Source organism: Lygodium microphyllum, chromosome 12 (genome assembly GCF_053477565.2).
Source record: "Lygodium microphyllum isolate KBCC chromosome 12, Lygodium_microphyllum_v1.1.10, whole genome shotgun sequence".
Lineage (NCBI taxonomy): Eukaryota > Viridiplantae > Streptophyta > Polypodiopsida > Schizaeales > Lygodiaceae > Lygodium > Lygodium microphyllum.
In genome coordinates, this window is record NC_141146.1 from 114,513,436 (window position 1) to 114,532,917 (window position 19,482).

At 41.4% G+C, this 19,482-nt stretch overlaps 1 protein-coding gene across 2 annotated transcripts in view; it reads right to left on the reverse strand.

Annotated features, from left to right (window-relative positions):
- The window catches only part of RGD3 (ROOT GROWTH DEFECTIVE 3), a 42,348-nt gene extending 25,663 nt beyond the window's left edge, over window positions 1-16,685 (reverse strand). Inside the window, exons 1-20 of one of the 2 annotated variants that reach the window (XM_087689887.1) lie at window positions 16,421-16,685; window positions 15,992-16,116; window positions 15,767-15,861; window positions 12,837-13,057; window positions 12,506-12,563; window positions 10,430-10,508; window positions 9,739-10,082; window positions 9,506-9,614; window positions 8,740-9,358; window positions 8,367-8,499; window positions 8,212-8,280; window positions 7,908-8,119; window positions 7,412-7,649; window positions 7,146-7,304; window positions 6,616-7,047; window positions 6,023-6,472; window positions 4,967-5,086; window positions 4,401-4,883; window positions 3,672-4,213; window positions 3,063-3,561 (exon numbers count right to left, since the gene is read on the reverse strand). In XM_087689887.1, coding sequence (XP_087546013.1) covers window positions 3,063-3,561; window positions 3,672-4,213; window positions 4,401-4,883; window positions 4,967-5,086; window positions 6,023-6,472; window positions 6,616-7,047; window positions 7,146-7,304; window positions 7,412-7,649; window positions 7,908-8,119; window positions 8,212-8,280; window positions 8,367-8,499; window positions 8,740-9,358; window positions 9,506-9,614; window positions 9,739-10,082; window positions 10,430-10,508; window positions 12,506-12,563; window positions 12,837-13,057; window positions 15,767-15,861; window positions 15,992-16,043 — 4,914 coding nt within the window. In that variant the 5' untranslated portion in view covers window positions 16,044-16,116; window positions 16,421-16,685. Of the gene's footprint in view, window positions 1-3,062; window positions 3,562-3,671; window positions 4,214-4,400; window positions 4,884-4,966; window positions 5,087-6,022; window positions 6,473-6,615; window positions 7,048-7,145; window positions 7,305-7,411; window positions 7,650-7,907; window positions 8,120-8,211; window positions 8,281-8,366; window positions 8,500-8,739; window positions 9,359-9,505; window positions 9,615-9,738; window positions 10,083-10,429; window positions 10,509-12,505; window positions 12,564-12,836; window positions 13,058-15,766; window positions 15,862-15,991; window positions 16,208-16,420 lie in introns of both variants that reach the window. The other variant, XM_087689888.1, reaches the window with a different exon arrangement.
- Between the last annotated feature and the right edge of the window lie 2,797 nt (window positions 16,686-19,482).

Below are 19,482 nucleotides of genomic sequence, written 5' to 3' on the forward strand. Positions count from 1 at the left end.
GTCAACCAGCCAATAAAATGACCATGCAGCGGCCAGCCACATTATGGCCCAAATAAACTAGTCAACTACATCACAACTGGAAAAGAAATGGCCATCCCATTGAATACAACTCAAAATCACACATAAACTACCTAATCTCCTAACAAACTCTCTTAGATCATGGGTGATTGATGAAAACACTAAACAATGATAATGACTCAGCAAGATACATACAACAATGACCATCAAAATGACCCATGGATACCCAAGCAATGAGTGATCAACCCACCGTCGAGGTGCCTCAAAGAGGACCTAATGTTGATATTGATCATAGCAGCTTTCCGTGTCTGTCAACAATGCCTCCGCAGTTGCATACATGACCATGGATTCCTGCCTTTGACTAGATCACCAAAGCGGCCCCTTGTGTGAGCTAAAACTAGGAGCAAATCCCACTCTCTATCAAGCAAAATAGCTCATTATGAGCTTGGATGCCAATCCTAACTCTAGGATTTAAAACCTGCCACTTCGGTTTGATACGTGAGGGAAGCCCCTCTCTGGGTCCTTTGCACCTATATGCATGTATACATGAGGCCCAACTACCCCATCTCACCACCCTTTCTCTCACACTAGAGAATCATGAGGGATGATTTGCATCAGCACCACTAGAAAGCAACAAAGGAGGGGCAGCTATACCCTTAATCCTTCTCTACAGAAGATGAGTCCTTCTACACCTGGCCTTTGCCTTTGCCAGTGTCTGGATTGAATTCAAAGTAGGATGAGGATGACAACTCATCAAAAGAGTCTGGATCTTGCTTCCTCTTCTTCTCTTTCTTCTTCCACGATACCACAAGTTCCTTGCTTGCAAACATGGCCTTTCTTACCATAGTGATAACACTAGGCCTTTTGTCTTCTTCTCCTTATCACCCCTCTCTAAAGCTACAAAAGTCTCCTCATAGCCACCATAACAAGATGAAAGCTTCCCTATGGCCTCAAAGACACCTCATATTCAAGCAACATGGAGGACATGCGAGTAAAGTTACTTGGTGTCAATGATGTCTCAACCCATAAAGCATTGGCTACTCCATCAAACTCTAGAGGAAGCTTATAGAGTACAATCCCCACAAGATGAGCCTTTGGAAGGGCGGACTACATCATGTGCCAAAGCCAATCTTGCACCTGTGTAAGACAAAGTAGACAAGATAGAATAGTACCCTTCAGCTCAAACTTCATTTGCTAGAGCTAACCATAGAGGGTCACAACTCCCATGGCTGATGGAGCCTCATAAAACATCCATAACTTCTCCCACACTTCTGAAGCTATCCTACAAGAGGTAACCATCAGAAGAATCTCTTTAGATATGCACATAAGAAAAGCAGAACAAGCACAAGTATCATCCAATTCCCATGTAAGAACTGCTTCCTCGTAGCCTCATCACAATCCCAATCAAGAGGAATAGGACCTAGCATCCTAGGATGCATAATAGCTCTTGAAACCACATGCCACATGCGCTTTTGCACAAACCAAGCTTTCACGACAAAACTCCAAGTGAGATAATCAGGACCATGAAGCTTATCATCATTGGAACAATAGGAAGGTGTCATAAGAGAGGATAAGAAGTGAAGATGAAGAAAAGAAGAGATGTAGAGAGAGATTACAGCCAAAACACAGCACAGACTGCACTTGTTAAGAAAACTGGTTGGCAATATAGCAGCAAACAGGGAAAGGCTGATCAGCAGAAGAACAGCGTAAGGGCAGACTGCCAGCAATAGAAAGCAGCACCAAGATCCAGAACATGAAAGTCTCATACCATGTAAAAAGTGGGTTCAGCAATGGAAGCATGAGATTAGACTGCACAATACAAGAAAGAACAGAGAGACTACAAAAGAAAGAAGAACACTGCAGAAGAACTCAATGAATGCTCTGGAGGAACTCTGAGTCACCGGCTGAGTAGGCACTGGCATTGGCTCCCTCTCTCCAACAGGACTTGCAAATAATGGAGTATGCTAAACTGAGGAGAAGTGCTAGCTATAAATAGCCCAACACCATGAAAATGTCTGGCCAGCTGTTGGAGGCTCAAAATAAATCACACATGAACTGCCTAATCTGCTAACAGTCCACACCAACCAACTGGCCATAGCCAAGCCCTGCACCAGCAAGCAACCATATAACAAAGAGACTGCCAATTGTCTTGTCCCTCACTCAAATCACAAGGCCCTATTATGCTCTCCTACACTACAAGGCTGCTGCTCCCTCCTAGGGAGCCTCATAACATTCTCTCTATCTTCAAGAGCTCTGAAAACACCCAAGACTCATTGGATCCAACCTTGAGCAGCAACAGTGAGTGCATCACAACCTTCTTCATGCCAAGGCCCTATTAAGTAGAGGACGAGCCCTATTGAGTAGAGAACCAGCCACATTTATCATTGATAGAGCCACATAGTTGAGTAGGGCTAGGCAACCAATACCATGCCCCCTAATGCTGGGCATAGAGAGCATGGAGAATCCATTTACAAAAAGGCTCACTACAGACGACTAGTAGTACCATAATCCTAGCTTAATCTTTGACACTTTTATTGTACATACATGTCATTGTAGAGTTGTGAACTGGGTGTTAGCTGGTGCGTATGACAGTTGGACTCTCTCATGCACATTCAGTTTCAGTTTTCTTTCACTTTGTACCAGCTTGGAGTCCATTCTAATTACAAAAGTTAGCTTGTAAGGAGCTTCACTTAAGGGCTCAATCAGCTAAAATGCTTCAACACTTGACTTTGGATGGATTCTTTGCAAAGGTCTACTAGCTCTTAAATCAGGAAATCAGAAAGCCAGTCCAGTTTTCAGCTACTTTTAACCTCTTTTAGAAGGTTTCTAGTTACAAACCAGACGTGTCAAAAAACTAGTCTAGGCTTATTACTTTAAACGTCCTCTTCTGGGTGCTACTCTTGCAGTCCTTTTGATATGGCATGACTTGTCATCTGCTTTAATATTTGAAATAATTTAGTGGAGATAAAGCACCAGTTTGTCACAATCAGCATGCCAGAAGTGTAAAAGAAGTGTCAACACAAATCAATTATCAAGGCACTAACCTGAATTGGAGTGCCACTTAGAATCAAACGATGCTCTGCTTTTATTTGCTTGACTGCCAGTGTAACTTTGGATTTAGAATTTTTAATAATGTGACCTTCATCCAAAATACAGTAGTTCCAGACTATTGTTGAGAGGAACTCTGCATCCTTCCGAATGACATCATAAGAAGTCACTATAAGGTTGTATCGACTAAACTGAGACTGTAATTGAAGACGATCTTGAGGTGTTCCAACATACTGCAATGGATTTAAAATAGATGTTTGCAGAAACTTCTCTATTTCAAACACCCAATGACCAACTAAAGTGGAAGGGCATATAATTAAAGAAGGTAGCATATTTTCTTTGGCAGAACCTTGAGCTTCTAGACGTTCAGCAGTGTCTGAAGCCACAATAGCTGATGCTTGTAATGTTTTTCCTAGACCCATATCATCACACAATATACCGTGCAGCTTAAAGCGCTTCAAAAATGCGAGCCAGTTGATCCCTTCTTGTTGATACCTACATTCATAGTGTGTCAGTCAACGCAATTGTTCTCCCTCGAGAATTAAAAAATCACAAAAAACAAATATGAAAACATGTTTTCAGTGATTATACAAATGTTTAAGCACCTTCTTAAAGTAGTTTTCAGTTCAACAGACAAGTGATAATCATCTACTCGACTGTTGTCAAGAAGCTGCTCAAGAAACCTCGTATCATCCGTGCTTCTTGATAATAAACAACTGTCAAGCCCCGAAGGTTGGGTCACTCCCCTTGCCAAAGGCAGAAGAGGAACAAGGGCAGCAAAGCTGTGTGTAACACTTTGTCTCACTATGGGATCTGTATCACTCATGCATCCCAATAACGGGACAACAAGTAGAGGCGCGTATGGTACTAAGTCTCCACCAAGACCCTCAACTAGAAGGGAGAGAAGCAAGCTTGCACCTTGCCTAGCATTCACTGACATGGAATCATCTAGCATAGGGATAGCTTTTTCCAGAACAGCTATCATCACTGGTTCACTCCAGGCTTTTGCCATTGCCGTTATGCATCTTGCTGCTGCTAATCGTACAGCTGCATGAAAATGTCGCACACAGCCAAAAACACCTGGAAAAAGAGACATAAGCCTGGATTGTAGGCTCTTGTCTAACACACGGGTTATTGAGCGAATAACCTGCCACAACAGAGACATAAAGTTCAGAACTCTCCAAATACATGAATCAGATGTTTAAATTTTTGGGTTTCCAAACATAAATCATCACAGCTTGCATAAAGAGTAACAAGCCTTAATTTGGTCAAACTGTGATTGAGCATCAGTATACAGTAGTGCTAAATGAGATCACAAAGATGCTGCAGCTTACCTGGAGGTTATTTATCAGTGCTTGAGATTCTCCATTTTGTTCAAAAGTTGCTGGACCCCTCAAACTTTCACTACCCTCTGTTCCATTAGTGAATGAGATATTCAAAGCTTCAGTCAAACAATCCCATAGCTTAGGCAACTTTTCAAAGAGCAATCCACCAAACTTCTCACAAAGCGACTTCAATGCAAGTTCTGCTCCACGTCTAGTGACAGCAGCCTCCATTCTCAACCTGTCTTCCCCAGTGGGTGAGGCTTGTGCTTTTTGCCTTGACCCAGCTGTTTTCAAAGAGCTGCCTGTATCAATATCATCAAGATTAATGGCAAAAGCATTAGCTTCTGTTGCTTGAGGTGTTTCAGCTGGATCAGCACATGTCAGCGTGCAAATGTTTTTAGTCAGCTTTTCATTTGGGCTAGGTTTCCTTCCAACACATTGTTCAATAGTTTCAGCTATTGCATCAGCTGCTAGTTGTTGAAGAACCTCCTCCTGTATTAGGCTGAACATCAAAATTGCACCAAAGCAAAGATTTCTTGTACGCTACTACTGCTGCAAAGAGTTGGGTTTGATACCTGTTCTCTCTTTACTGCTGCCATTAATGGTTGTATGATGGGATTCAGTTTGAAAGGCAACTCTCCCATCCATGCAACAGCTCCAGCCATTGATGCCAAAACACTTACATGCAAATTACCCTGCTAAAGGGGGAACCATTCAGGAAATTTCTGGAATTGTCATCTCCCTCCCTCCCTCTACGATAACAAGAGATCTTCCTGAAATGTAGTTCCAGGAAATCTAGAACAATGACACTTTTCTATGACAGAAGAAGGTAAGCTTATCCAATAAAAAAATATGTAGCATAGCAGACCGACCATTCGGGTGTATGTGCCTTATCTTGGAAAACACTCTGGGTCAATAGCGAGCTTGCCTGTAGACAACACTTCAGAATACTTAAGGCCTAGACCCTGTGGGACAAACTTATACGACCTCTTTTTTTTCTTTTTTGTTGGGCCAGAGGGGGGACAAGCAGGGGGGCAGCACTTAATGGTGATTTGGGTTTGTCTTTGCAGTCTCTCTCCTAACTTCACTGATATGAATCTCCAAACAGCCATGTTCTCCATTTGCATGCTTAGAAAAATCACTGGCATCTTAGCTTCTCTTTAAGGAATGTGGCAGCACCAAGAGAAGTTTGAAAGAACCTCAACAAGGCTAGTCTTTAAGGCCAAAAACACATGAAATGCCTACCCAAATTGTTATGCTCCAGTAGCATAACACATCAAAAATGTCAACTTAGGCAGATGCATGATAAGCTTTTGTGTTGCTTATGTGTTGCACAGGGATAGATTTAAATAATTATTGGTGGGTATCTTATGGGCAATCATACCTTGACAAACAGGCATTCACATCATAAGATTGAAAACAGAACAGCAGCAATACTATGAGAATATACAAAAGAGCACCTTGTTTAGTGACAAACTGATACCCACAGAAGCTTCAAACTCAGAGTAATTTGATGTACATATATATCATCATATTTTGAAAGCAACATCAAATTGAAGCATTCTCTCATTTGATGCATAGCAGGGGGCACCTGTCTTCAGTCTTCATATGCAAGAAATGGCAGTACATACCTGCACCAGTTTCAGATAGCCAGCTGTGGCCAAGAGGCGCTGTCTTGATGACTCTATCAAACTTATTCCAGAATTCTGCTTGTCATCTGTAGAAGGATGAAGAGAGGAGCTATCAATCGTGCCAATCTTCATTGCTATATCAATTGCCCCTTCTGCACTAATTCCTTCCAAATGTGAAAGCCCTGCTGGAAAATTTTTTGTGATTAACCCAACCATTTCAGCATGCTTTACGAGAGATGCTGTTTCACTCCGCATTTTCCCATAAGTCCTTATTAGCTCTGCATAAGGCAACTGACAATCAGGAGTTGGAGCAGCAGGATCACCACATGCTAGTAGTGTCAGAAGCTGCGAGCGGAGTGTTTTAGTGGCTTCAACAGCCTGGGAATAACTTAAATCACTAGCCTTTTTTCTTAGCTCTCTGAACCATGACACCAATATCAGTGACGAGACCTGGTAAGAAAATGAAAGGATTATGCATATTTGGAAACAAAACTAAAGCACAACTGCCTGTTTTGTTCCGGCGGGGGCGGGGGGGTTGGGGTGGGGGGGGGGGGGGGGGCGCGGCCAGGCGGGATTTTGGACAGTGTCAATACCTGTCGCTGAACACCAGAAGTTGAGGCAAGCAGCTCTTTGAGATGTTGACTTATAAGGGTATACAATGAATCTGGAAGTGAGGCTGCCATAATTCCTAATGCAGCAGCAGTAGATGCTCTCATCTGCACCACAGACTTCTCTGTGTCTGCTCCAACTACAATTTTTGCTGATGCAGTTGAAAATGAAGAATCTGCACTCCTATCCTTCATAGTATCATGATTCTGCTGATGACAGTTTGAATCTCCCGAGCCTGAACTCTCCCCTTTGGCTGCTCTAAGTTTAGCCGCTGCTCTAAAATGGCTCTTTCTAGGTAGTGATGTTGGTGAAAACATTTTAGAAGTTTCTAAGGGAGAACCAGCTGCAGTGCTAGCCAGCTTCAACCATGATGGAAAGAAAGCCTCTGCAACTGGGGCCAATTCATCCTTAGGGCTCTGAAAAGTACGGAGAACTGTACATGTTAAATTCACCGCACAACTCCAGCTTAACCAGACCGAACCAATTAATCACAGAGACCGATGAGTCTTCCTACCTCAAGCAACAATCTCCATACATGCTTCGAACGCTCAAGTATGACCTCATCTGCTTCTAGTAACAAGTTTTGAAAAACTAACCGCAATGCATCACCCAATATAGGAACTATCCATGATAATTCAGTATCAAACTTTTTTCCAGCTTCAAGCAGCCTCTCCTACAAAAACAACAGATGTGAGCACTACAGTAAGTAAATATTTTTCAGCAAATAATACAACATCAACCATTACCAAGGGAAAAAACAGAAGCTCAATTCAGACACACCAATGTTGAGATGGCTGCTAAACGAACTGACGAGATGTTGTGCCTCATAAATGGCCACAATCGTGGTGCCAACTTCGTCAGCAAGAAAGGGTCATATATCTGTTTGGCATAATCATCATGTTCATCATCGAGCTGAATAGCTTCATTTAGGTCAAGCAAAGGCCTTTTTGCAGTCTTAGTGTAGATCTTGGAAACCATGTCTTGCTGTGAGTAGAGCTCTGCTAGCAGATGCATCACACTGCACACAAAAGGCAATCTGAGTCCACACAAACTGATTTGGTGTACAATGTAAATTAATTATAAAATCAGCATAAACAACCCAAGAATGGCCAGAAAGGAATTAGCATAACCAACCCAGGAATGGCCAGAAAGGACGAAAACCTCAAATTAAACTGAGCTATCTAATTACAACAGCAGCCAAGTCCTCAAACCTTGTAATGCAGAAAAAGTAAACTACAACCATGAAATGACCATAATTAGTTTGTAGTCGATATACCTGCTTGTTGAAGGGCTTAAATCATCCAGTTCTAGAAGGATGTCCCAGAGCAAAGGAAGAATTGTGTTTACAGTTTTTTCTCCAGACGATGCTATGGCTGCTGCTGCTGGGGTCATAGCCTCAGCTGCAACTGCTCTAACATCATCATCCCTGTCCTTAAGGCCAGTTATACAAGCTGGTAAAATTCGAGGAAGTAACTCAGGAAGCATCTCCTGAAATGAAATGACCATTTCAGTCTACATAATCTCATACGTTCTTGCAGCTCAAAATAAAAGGTTTAATCATAACCTTGCAGATATTGCACCTGGCGAACAGCTACCAGATACTTGATTCCGAGCAGGCTTCCATGCCTTACCTCCCATTCTGGACGACCCTGTGATCAACCATATGTATCAGATCCATCCCAATAAGAAAACTTCTTCAGAAAAAAGTCAACTATGCTTTTTCGATCAAATCCACCTGCATGTGTAAGAGAACACTGAGAGTTTCGTGTACCAAAGAAGGATGCATTTGCTTAACCACTGCACCCAGTGCCTGTGCACATGTTTCCCGAACTGGTGCTACTACTTGGTCAGAAACGTAGTCGCCAAAACTACAAAAAGAAATGATGTCCAAACATAAGGTTTTTCTACAGCAAAGCTATGACCATAGTTCACTCAATCAGATAAGCAAAGATTAAGCTTCATCCATCTCTGCCAATGTTCCTGTTGCAAGCCCTTCATAGCCCTAGAAAGATTAAGGTTGAAACCATAAATTTACTAGATCTTACATCGTGTCAAGAGATAGCACAGCACTCTAACGATTCCTGAGAGAGATTAAAACATAAATTTACCGATCCAATGAGAAAATGCATAGAAATCGTATTGCAGAATCTTGCAAAAACTCTGTGTTTGATGTCCAGGCTTGCTCTGTTGCTGTACAGATTTTCAGTGCTTTGCTACCTTCTGGAATTCTAGCAAGCACCATTTTAAGGCCATGAATCCCTTTATCCCTCCACTTATCACTTCCACAGACCTCCATTTCTCTGTCTACATATGAGCTAGAATTGATGTCTTGGTTCAGATCTAGTTCAGGCTTAATTATTGCATAGCTCGGATCAGACTTGACAGCAGTCATGGATGAATTTAACCATTCCTGCTCCATATTGGTCTTTAAGTCTGCATAGCCAAATTCACTGCCCTGATAAGACCCATGACCAGAACCCTCATCCAGCTTCACTTTCTTCAGATCAGAAGTATCTTCAAAAGCCAAACCCACATTAAGATCTATTTCCCGCTCTTTTTTGGGAGATACAATTTCTTCCTCTTTGTTATCTATCTCTTCATCTTTGTTATCCTTGTCATCTAATGTTCCATCTGAATCCAGCTCACCCATGGAAATAGCTGCAGATGCTGCCTGCACACTGAGAATTTCTCTCAGAGCCATTATGCTTCCATGTCGAATCTCCCAGACTGAAAAATGCAGCACAAGTATTCACATGATTCCCACAATAATATAGATAACACACAACCACACATATGAACACATGCAGACACAAAAATAGAATGATCAAAAAAGTAATCTCCTCATGACAATAAAACAATAAAAAAGAATCCAACCTGAGTCAAACATGTCGTGCATGAGCTGCTCTACAAAATGAGTGAATGGCCATTGTCCATCATTCGCTGTGCCACCATTATCTTCCTCCCCAACTGCTTCAATTAACATCTGAAATTTAAAAAGACAGCCTCATTCCAGTTAGAACAACCTGCTAAGCAATTAAGACTCATTTATACAAGTGTAATCCAACTAGCCAGAGGTCACCATTAATAGAAGTATGAACATGATTTACCTTGTCACCACCCTGTATTTGATCCACTAATACAGGTTTCATACTCTTCGACTTCTTCAAAACTGGCTCATCAATATCATCATCTTCACACCATCCCTTTGATGTCTCCTTCATCGACCCTTTTGCCTTCCGCTTCAAAAGATTCCGTTCCCGTGCACTAAGACTTTTAGGGATGTTTCTCGACATCATGTTAGCAACTAGCTGTTGAACTCCCTGTTTCCCTTCTACACTTCGACTTGAGGGCCCTTGAATCCACTGTCCATTCTCATTGCTTCCTCTCTGTATCAGATCATCATCCCGGATCATATCATTGACATCCATAAATTGTTCACATACATCAAGACCTGTTTGCAGTATGAGTTCATTCAATACCTCAATCAAGGGTAAAAAAAGAACATGGAAATAATAAGTGGATACAAGGCTCAAATCCAAATTAACAGTAATTCAAGTTTCGTCACTTCCGGAGAAGCTAAGATGGCAGAATGTCCCTAAGTAAGCTGTAGTTGAAAACAGAGACTAATCATTTGGCCATCAGCACACATTCTTCTTTGCCCACTAGGCAAATATAATAAAGGAAAACCACTAAATCATTTTATGTTGTTATTTACTCTCAGTGAGACTAACATGGCATGACACCTCTGGGCTGAATTGAAAGATTAAAGCTCTGTTCAGTGAAACATAAGCTGATCACCTAGCCTTCGACGGAGATTCTGCTTTTGGCGAGCTAGTCGTTCAGCTGGAGTTTTGTCATCCATTCCAACATCATATTCCTGTAAACATCAACAGATAGATCTGAACTGAATAGCACAGATGCATCAAGTATCCAGCATTTCTCACACAGCCACCTACAGGCTAATGTAATTCCCTTATGTTGAGCACACCTGATACTTGTTGTCCATAATCCAGAATCACAAAAGTTCCTATAACTCAACTGCTAAAATCCCAAAAAGCACAAATGCTGAAAAACAATTTGAAAAATAGAAAGCAAAAGTATATATGCCAAGCTAATGACTGAAGGCTCAAACCACTGCATCCAAGCTGCACTGGATCTGGACTCTCCAAATATCACTCCAACAGTGGCTCTTTCTTTAAAATCCTCTCACAGGCAACAAAATCCCTTCAACAATACAACAGACAACGGAAAGAAAAAACTGGGCTGCCTTTTCTAGTGAATAGCTACTGAATACAACACAACCACTGACAATGATGTGCCTCCTGAATAAGGCAGTATGGACACTGCTACGCACGAATTTTGACATTCTGAATGCAATCAAAGATCCAAAGAGGAAGAAGGAAAAGGACTCACGTCCCACATACTGAACTGGATCTGAATGGTACTAGAGCAAAGACTAAACTGAAGACTCAGATTGACCAATTCTATGTCACTGGCAACCTGTGTCCAATAAAGGGGACTGCAAGTAAGATGTACTGACATAGAGCACCACCAGGGGGAGAGAGAGAGAGAGATTAAATGCCACTAAATATACAGGCGCCTAGCTTAGTATAACTCAGCCGATGTCCCTTCATAACCAGCCACCGGGAGTGATGCCATCACATCCTGACAGACCAGAGATGTAACAGCAGATATAGTAAAACTCATCTTAACAAGCTCATTATCAACTCCTAACAGGCACAAGCTGACTAGCCACCACCAATAGATTCCATAACATTCTTACCAAATCCTATGCCCCCTCAGCTAGTGTACTTTGATGTTTGCTCTAGCTTTCCACCATAGATCAGATCAGATCAGAAATACCTAGCTAGGAATGGCCGGAGCCTGAGAAACATGTGTCCTTATTTCCTGTCAAAAGGGACAGCCCATTTGGACCTGACTGGTCTCCTTATTTCTAATGTCCCTTTTGCGAATTCCTGAAGACTTGGAATTTCATAAATGATTTCATCATTGAAAATATGTCAACGTAAAACCATTCTGCAAACACAATATCAGGTTTCTGTCAACCTTGCACAATAAACACACACACAAACGCTCTCTCTCTCTCTCTCTCTCTCTCTCTCTCTCTCTCTCTCTCTCTCTCTCTCTCTCTCTCTCTCTCTCTCTCTCTCTCTCTCTCTCCAGTTTAAGCAAATTGAATGGTGGCTTCTCCATTGCTGTGTATTGTAGATTAAGTGTTTGGACTGTGCTTCTCCATTGTAGTGTCATGTAGACATCAAGTACATTTCTAAGTCTGAGGTTTTAGTCAAAATGAGCTGCAGGAAAGCAGCGGTTCAGCTCCATCAAGGAGTAAAGTTGAGAAGGGGACTCTAGTTTTCAGCCAAAGCGTCGCGTTTCATCATCTATCAGATCAGTACTCTTCACTTCGCCATTGATTTGATTCTTCAGATAATTGTAACTTCATATCTGCAGACTGAAACCAATAAAATTTCGCGTGATTGCTAGTAGTATCTGCAGTCTCTTAATAACAATTCATTCAGAGTCTTCAAGAACATGTACAGGTGAGTGTGATCATGGTTGCTTAATAGTACATTATAATAGGAGTACCAGACATTATGAAGCACTTTCCTCATCAATAATTCCTCTACCATTTGCACTTCCAATTCTCATAAAGACCCACAAACAAAGATGATATTTTACTCCCCTATTGCTGGAAAAAAATAACCCTTGCGAGAAGCATTCATATAAGCCCATTGGTGCATAAATAAACCCCAGGGCCCAGTCAACATTTAGCAAACAAAGTACAATATAGAAATGTGCCGTCTAACAATTCGATACTCAGAAAGCATAATATAACTAGGCCTAGCCACAAACCTGTCCTGCTGATGAAAGTAGGGGAGCACCATAGTCCATAACTTTTTGTATGTCAAAACTGCCATAAGAAATGGATTTCATGAGAAAGTGTGAATACAAATGTGATTCCATACATGCATTGCATAATCCAGCACACAGGTACACATTGGATGGAAATAACCAGAAACTGTCCAGAAAAATAGCACAATCTTGGGGGAATGGCAACTTCTCTGGATTGTGTTTTCAATGGTTATACAAATCTGTTCTCCATTGCCTAGTGAAGGAAGAAATGGCAGTTTTACAGGTCCGTTTGTTCAGTACAGTGACATGCATACGGGATTACAACTTATACCTATGAAATGAAAGAGCTTTGGTAGAATTGCATTGAGTAATCCAACTTGCTGCCAAAAGTTCCTTTAAATCAACAGCATGGCCTAGTTCTGTCAGCTTTTTCTGTGCAGTGGCTAAAACATCTCTCAGGCATGGATGATTGACATTCTCTGCAATAGCTCCAACAGCTACAGCAGCAGCTACTCGTGTATCCCAGTTTTTACTCTGGAGGTATGGGGACACCTGCATCATAAGACCAGGAGCAATTTCTTGTGATTATAACACATATATGTAACATTTGCACCAGAAAATCAATTATATTTTATACCTCTATAAGTTAGTGATAAGAACTTAGTCAAAATGTTACCAAGCCAATGGATTCAAATTCCGCTACAATATAATTTTGAGAGCTATCTCATAAAAGAGAGCAAATTTTCTGGCATGCTGGGGCATGCATTTTATAACCAGAATAATCTCATGCAGATCAGGGTTAACATGTAACTTAACTCTGAGGAGCTATCAGATTCTAGTACCTGGTAAGGAACAGCAGTTAAAGCTGAAGTCAAGCATGAGCACAAACATTGAGGTCTCCCACGTGCCCATCGGCCCTATACATTACTATATAGATAATGAGAAAAACTGGATATAGCAGGAAAAGTATGTATTAAGGGCACTGGATATAGCAGGGAAACTGTGGATTAACGAATACCATCATAAGCAACCAACCGCAACATGTCTGATTAATGCATGACTGAGGTCTAGAGCACCTGCCAAACAATTTTTCTAACTGGTGTGTTCAGTGAAAGATTTAGGGTCACCTTGGCACAATTCCTAGACCTGACATGATTTCTGGCAAAAAGTGAGCTTTTAACATGTTAAAGGTACTGCTGTAAGGTTGCTCCATCCATGCAATGAGAGGGAAAGGAAAACTAAAAAGCAATATTTTCCTCCCTCGGAGTGATGCAACCACCAAAGAGTCCTGCAGCCATATCATTATCGTCTCATTGCTTATAGTTGCACTCCAAGAGTGCTTTCTGTTTGGGTAAAGCACTGGTGGGAGATTGGAAGCCATAATTTCATATTCTTAGGTGAAAGATGCTGGTGCTGTATCTTGGTGTGCAGGTTGAGAGTTGGCTTATACCATAAAAAATGGATGTGTCACTCTCCCAGTTTGCCAAAAACTGTAAAGTTTACCCTGTATATAGTCTGTATACAGGCAGCTGCATACTTACACATAGAGCATGCTAGACTTTAGTATATTATGAAAATGAGCATCTGAGGTAAAACAAATATTGGATTGATGGATCATAAGGATATAGAAACATCTTAAAAATTCAAATTCCAAGTGGTTTAGTGGAGTGTGGAAGTGTCAGAGGTTTCACATTTCAGGCCTGCAGAATCGTGTTTCACTGTAACCCTGGGAAAGACCCTAATCAAGCACAGTCGAATCTGCTTGATCTGCTGGACCTAACCACCCTTGAAGTACATTTATAGTGTGCATGTTCAAGATTTGAAAAAATGAATGAGTACTGAAAACAGGTTTCAGAAATCTACATAAAGGTATCAGATCTTGTTGAGAACATGGACACAGCTCAAGGAACGAGAAACGGTCAAAATTCTGATAGGGAAGAAAAAGTTGCTAATACAGCTACAAAACCTAGCTAAACGTGCTCAGGCTTTCAGCAAGAAGGCTTTCTCAATGTACTTTAGCACTTGTAATTCTGGACTCTGTCAAGAATCCATGCATGTCCAATAAATTATCTAGATCTTCTCCATCCATCACTTGAAACAATGAAATTGTATACGAAGCATGCTTTAATAGCCAAAGTGTGTGCTTGATAGTACTATTATTCACCTCTTGATGCCTGGCAGAGATATTTTAAATTGTATTCGCTTTTCTTTTATTGAATGCCCTTACTATTGTCCTTCATAGATCAGCAAAGTAGGCTCAAGAAATACAGGACCAGCACATCAGAAAACCTTCACAGCCTAAGATAACCCTGAGATTAAAACTACTGTGTGACATTGGATATGTACTCCTGGCAAGAAAAATATAGAGCCGACCTTTCCAAGAGTGTGCTCAAAGAATAACACTAAGGCAAGCAATACCGTAAGTGCTTGTGGCCACAAGATAATAGTACCGGGCAGTTGACTGAGCTTGCAAACTGAAGAAATGACACAATCAGATATATACTTTCAATTGCCCTCCTCTTAAGGTCTACTGGAACCAGGCAATAAACAAATGGTTGCAATGCGAGCGCAAACTATCTTACCCTTTGCTAGTGCCGCAGTTTTCAGATTCATCGGCAGATTTTCTTTCACAGCTCCCATTAAAAACAACTAGAATTTACAAAATTGTCCACGTGACAGTTAACCTAAGAATCTTATAGCATGGGATTCCTATGCATGCCGAAGACCTAAAGATAATGTAGCAGGTTCTACATGTATTCTAAGCCAAGCATTCTTCATTTATGTTGACATGGCTGCTGTTATCCAGAGCGCAGTTCATCGCTAGAATACTCGACAGTGTTTTAGAGGAATGGTAACTTAAACCACATGCATAACCTTCTGACTTAGGTCTATCCACAGACAAAACCACTGCTCTAATCACCAAATTCTGTGATTTAAAAAAGCTAACTGACTGAAACTGGAACCAACTAAAAAGCCTTTTGAAATTTATTTTCGAAGTACACGGTTGAGACATTGAATAAAATTAAAAGTCGTACAACTCTAAACTTTCTGCAGCAAGTAATAAACTCCCACGCAGGAAAATCCAACTCAGTAGAGGCAGGCAGTCATTATCAAATGTCATAACGTGCAGAACCAGCCGGGAAAGCTTTTGAGCTGGTTTAAATTGAATCCCTTTTGGGTTCCTGTGTGTGTGCAGGGGGGCGGGGGGTTGTTTTTGTGGATGTGTAAAATCTGTGAGATTCTCAGTAAAATGACCTTTACCTTCTTCAGCAAAGCATGTAGCTCTTCTGGTCGTGACTTCGCAATTTCACCAATTTGCCGCGCTGCTGTGCGCCTGGTTGCTACAGTTGATCCAGCTGCAGCTCTGTCAAGAAAATGCAAGACTTCTCCATTGCCGCCCAATTACAAAATTCTATATGGCCTATGCTAACCTAAATTATGAAATCAGAATTGTTAGAAGAGCATCTTTATCTGCATCTTGGATACTGTCAAGGAGAGTAAGCAATCGGTGAAGCCTTGAAGATTGCTGCTGTGCCATTTGCGAATGAAACTCTAAACGGTTGAATTGAGCTCCTTGGAAAGATTGAGTTCAAAAGCCATTTAATTGCTCCCTGGATAGTTGGCCAACGTTTGAAATTTCTTCGTAAGAACGAATGTGTGTGTGCGTATTCAGCTCATGGAACGATACATTTTCTGGCCACTCTTCATACAGAAGCATTCCACATAAGGATTAATGCATAGAACTAGAGTTGCAGACGACCGGCAGCACACTTTCGTGACAGAAACGCAATTTTGTACAGCGGGCATAGATGCCGCTACAAGGTACGCACCGAAATTTCTAAGGTAGGGTTTGCGTGAAAATCTAGGGTTCTGCTCCTTGCAAATGTACAAGGCCAGACAAGAAGAGAACAGTACCTTCCTCAAGAACACGTCTGTGTCGAGAGTATCCGCAGCGCAAGGAACCAGGTAAGCCGTGCAAACGAGGCCTTGGCTCGCAGGAATTCCGGCAGCAAGAAGACACGGAATCGAACCGTAAACTGCTCGACGGGCATCAAATCGACCATCGACGAAAAGCGACAAGACGCAGGGACGCAGCGGACGCCATGAAAGCGCCAAAAACAAAGCAGAAACAGGCTCCATCGCCGGGGATTGCACCGGAGTTTTTATCTTTGCAGATCAGGGAAGGGGGACACAGGCAGGGGTTGCGAACGCCGTCAGCCGGAAGGATGCTAACGGCGTTGCGCCGTTAACCCGTGGTAGAGCCGTCAAACTTGACGGTGTTTTCTTTTTTCCTAACGACCTTTCCGATCCAAGTTCGAAAATAGTTGGGTTAACTTGTTTTGCTTAGCTTCAAGCATTCACACGACCACCTTCAATTACGAAGCGTCCCTTATGGTAGAAGAAACTTTTTAATGGTATTATACAAACAATAAGTCTTGATTATATTCGATAAATCCGCAGAGCCAAAACAAAATGCAATCACAAAGTGATTTCAAAGGTGAAAAAAGAAAAAAAAAATTGGACTAAAATGAGAAAAAAGATGTGGGCTAAAATAAGAAAACAAGACAACAATTTCCCATTTATATTATATTACTATTAGTAGTTGAAAAGTTTATCAAGCCAAAATGCTAATCCTACATGGGATCTCAAAGTTGAAATGAGTATAAAATTGTGGGCTAAAATGAGAAAAAAATATAACAATTTTTCATTTTGTTTTCATGTCATGTTCTTAAGTACAAATTCTACTCTTCCATGTTGATAATGGAAAAACATGAGCTCCAAAAAAGAGTCTAATAGTACTAAAATTAGTCATCTCTCACTCACTTGTGCATCTTCCTCGCCATAACGGTCATTTAGCACATGCAAGGTAGTGGCCTATATGAACATGCTCACATGAGTCATGGATCCCTCCCCCCCCCCCCCCCTCTCTCTCTCTCTCTCTCTCTCTCCAAGGGGGCACAAATGCATGACAAAATGAGGTGTGACCTTAAAGTAGGCACATGAAGTTGGGAAGCTTTCAAAGTGCAAAGACATGCAATAGGTCTTTGACTCTGTTTGAAGAGGTGGAGGTGAGAATAGCATATTATATTTCTCTCTTTAAGGAGGACACCTATGGGAACATGCAATTGTGATAGGTGGAGGTGCTACATCTATATGAATTACATCTCGGTTCAACACTATTAAACTTGGCATTCTATGTTTGCATATCTTTACATTCCATATACACGTGTGTGTGTGTGTGTGCGTGCGTGCGTGCGTGCGTGCGCGCGCACACACATGTGTGTTACTAGCTTGCTTTAACACTATGCAACTACTCTTACACTTTGCATTCTATATATCCCTCACAATAGATTAAATGGCTTCCATCACTATCTCAATGTTTGTCTCTAATGTTATTGGCCCTATTTTGATAGGATATATGGATCCCACCACAAAGTATCTCATCCTCCTTGTCGAGCTTCTTGAAATTTACAAGTACTTAAAACTCCAACAAATATGAGGGCTATGAGGCTCACAACGATGGCTAGCGCACCAATGCCAATCAAACTAAGGTAAGCACTTATCCTAGTAAGCTAGGTGTACTATATAGTAAACAGGAAGTGAAAAAATATGTTTTGCCATTGTGTATGCAAGATCACGAGATGTATAGAGGGCATGCGATTATTCTGAGGAAGTTGGAGGTGCGGGGCATGGCCATTTGTGTGATGGTGGTGTCAAGGGAAATGGTAGCACTATTCAAATTTCCCAAACAATGTACGTGGACCAAGAAGCAATGTAGGCAAGGGATGTGCATAGGTCTACACACAAAGCTCAATCCTAGGATGCCAACAATAGGTTTTGTCCAAGCAAGCCATAAATGTTGCAAGACTCTACCCAAAACACCCAACATCATCTATGAATGTGCTAGCAACATTGCCAATGTGTTGCATGTGAATGAGTTAGTAGAGAGAAGTTTGGCACATACCTACCCTTGAAGCAAGCCAAGATGCTTCGCACCTATGGGTAAATAGACTAAACTCTCCAATCGTGCTACTAAGGACCTTAACACATGGCACAAGTCAATGGATGGACCTTTTGAAATTCAACACTACTCAGTTACCCCCTAGTAATGAAATTAATGACATCTTGAAGCACATGTAAATGAGCCATAGAGTTGCTTGTGAATGTCTCTCAACAACAAAAATAGTAATAATCATGTAGTGATGTATAGGTGTTGCTATAATTATGGCTTTAGTGGCTATGTTGATGTCAACATAGTGACTTAGGCAACATAGTCTAGCAAGTGATGATTGCTTGTGAATGTCTCTCGACAACAAAAATAGTAATAATCGTGGTAGTGATGTATAGGTGTTGCTATAATTATGGCTTTAGTGGCTATGTTGATGTCAACATAGTGACTTAGGCAAGCAACATAGTCCAGCAAGCGATGATGTAGCCTAGGTGGCTATACTAAAACAATAGTTGCTTAGGTGACAATGTCACCTAGGCTACCATGCCTCCCAAGTGACTAATGGAATTTGGTAGTTGCTTAAGCGATGTTAACAATAGCTAGGGAAAACATGTGTCTACTTGGATGTAGCTTTTGAGAACAAAATGCTCCTCTCTTTCACATAAAACATTGTTGAATGCCCTCTCATCTCCACTCTATGCACACTATCACACACAAACGCTCTTATCCTCATTTTAACAGAAACTTGCAAATACATACATGCTATTTCTCTCACATACCCTATCACATAAAATCTCTCTCTCTCTCTCTCTCTCTCTCTCTCTCTCTCTCTCTCTCTCTCTCTCTCTCTCTCTCTCTCTCTCTCTCTCTCTCTCTCTCTCTCTCTCTCTCTCTCTCTCTCTCTCTCTCTCTCTCTCTCTCTCTCTCTCTCTCTCTCTCTCTCTCTCTCTCTACACATGTGCACACAATGACAATAACTAACTTAAGCACTCAAATTTCATGAAGACCAACCCTTATAAGCACTAGT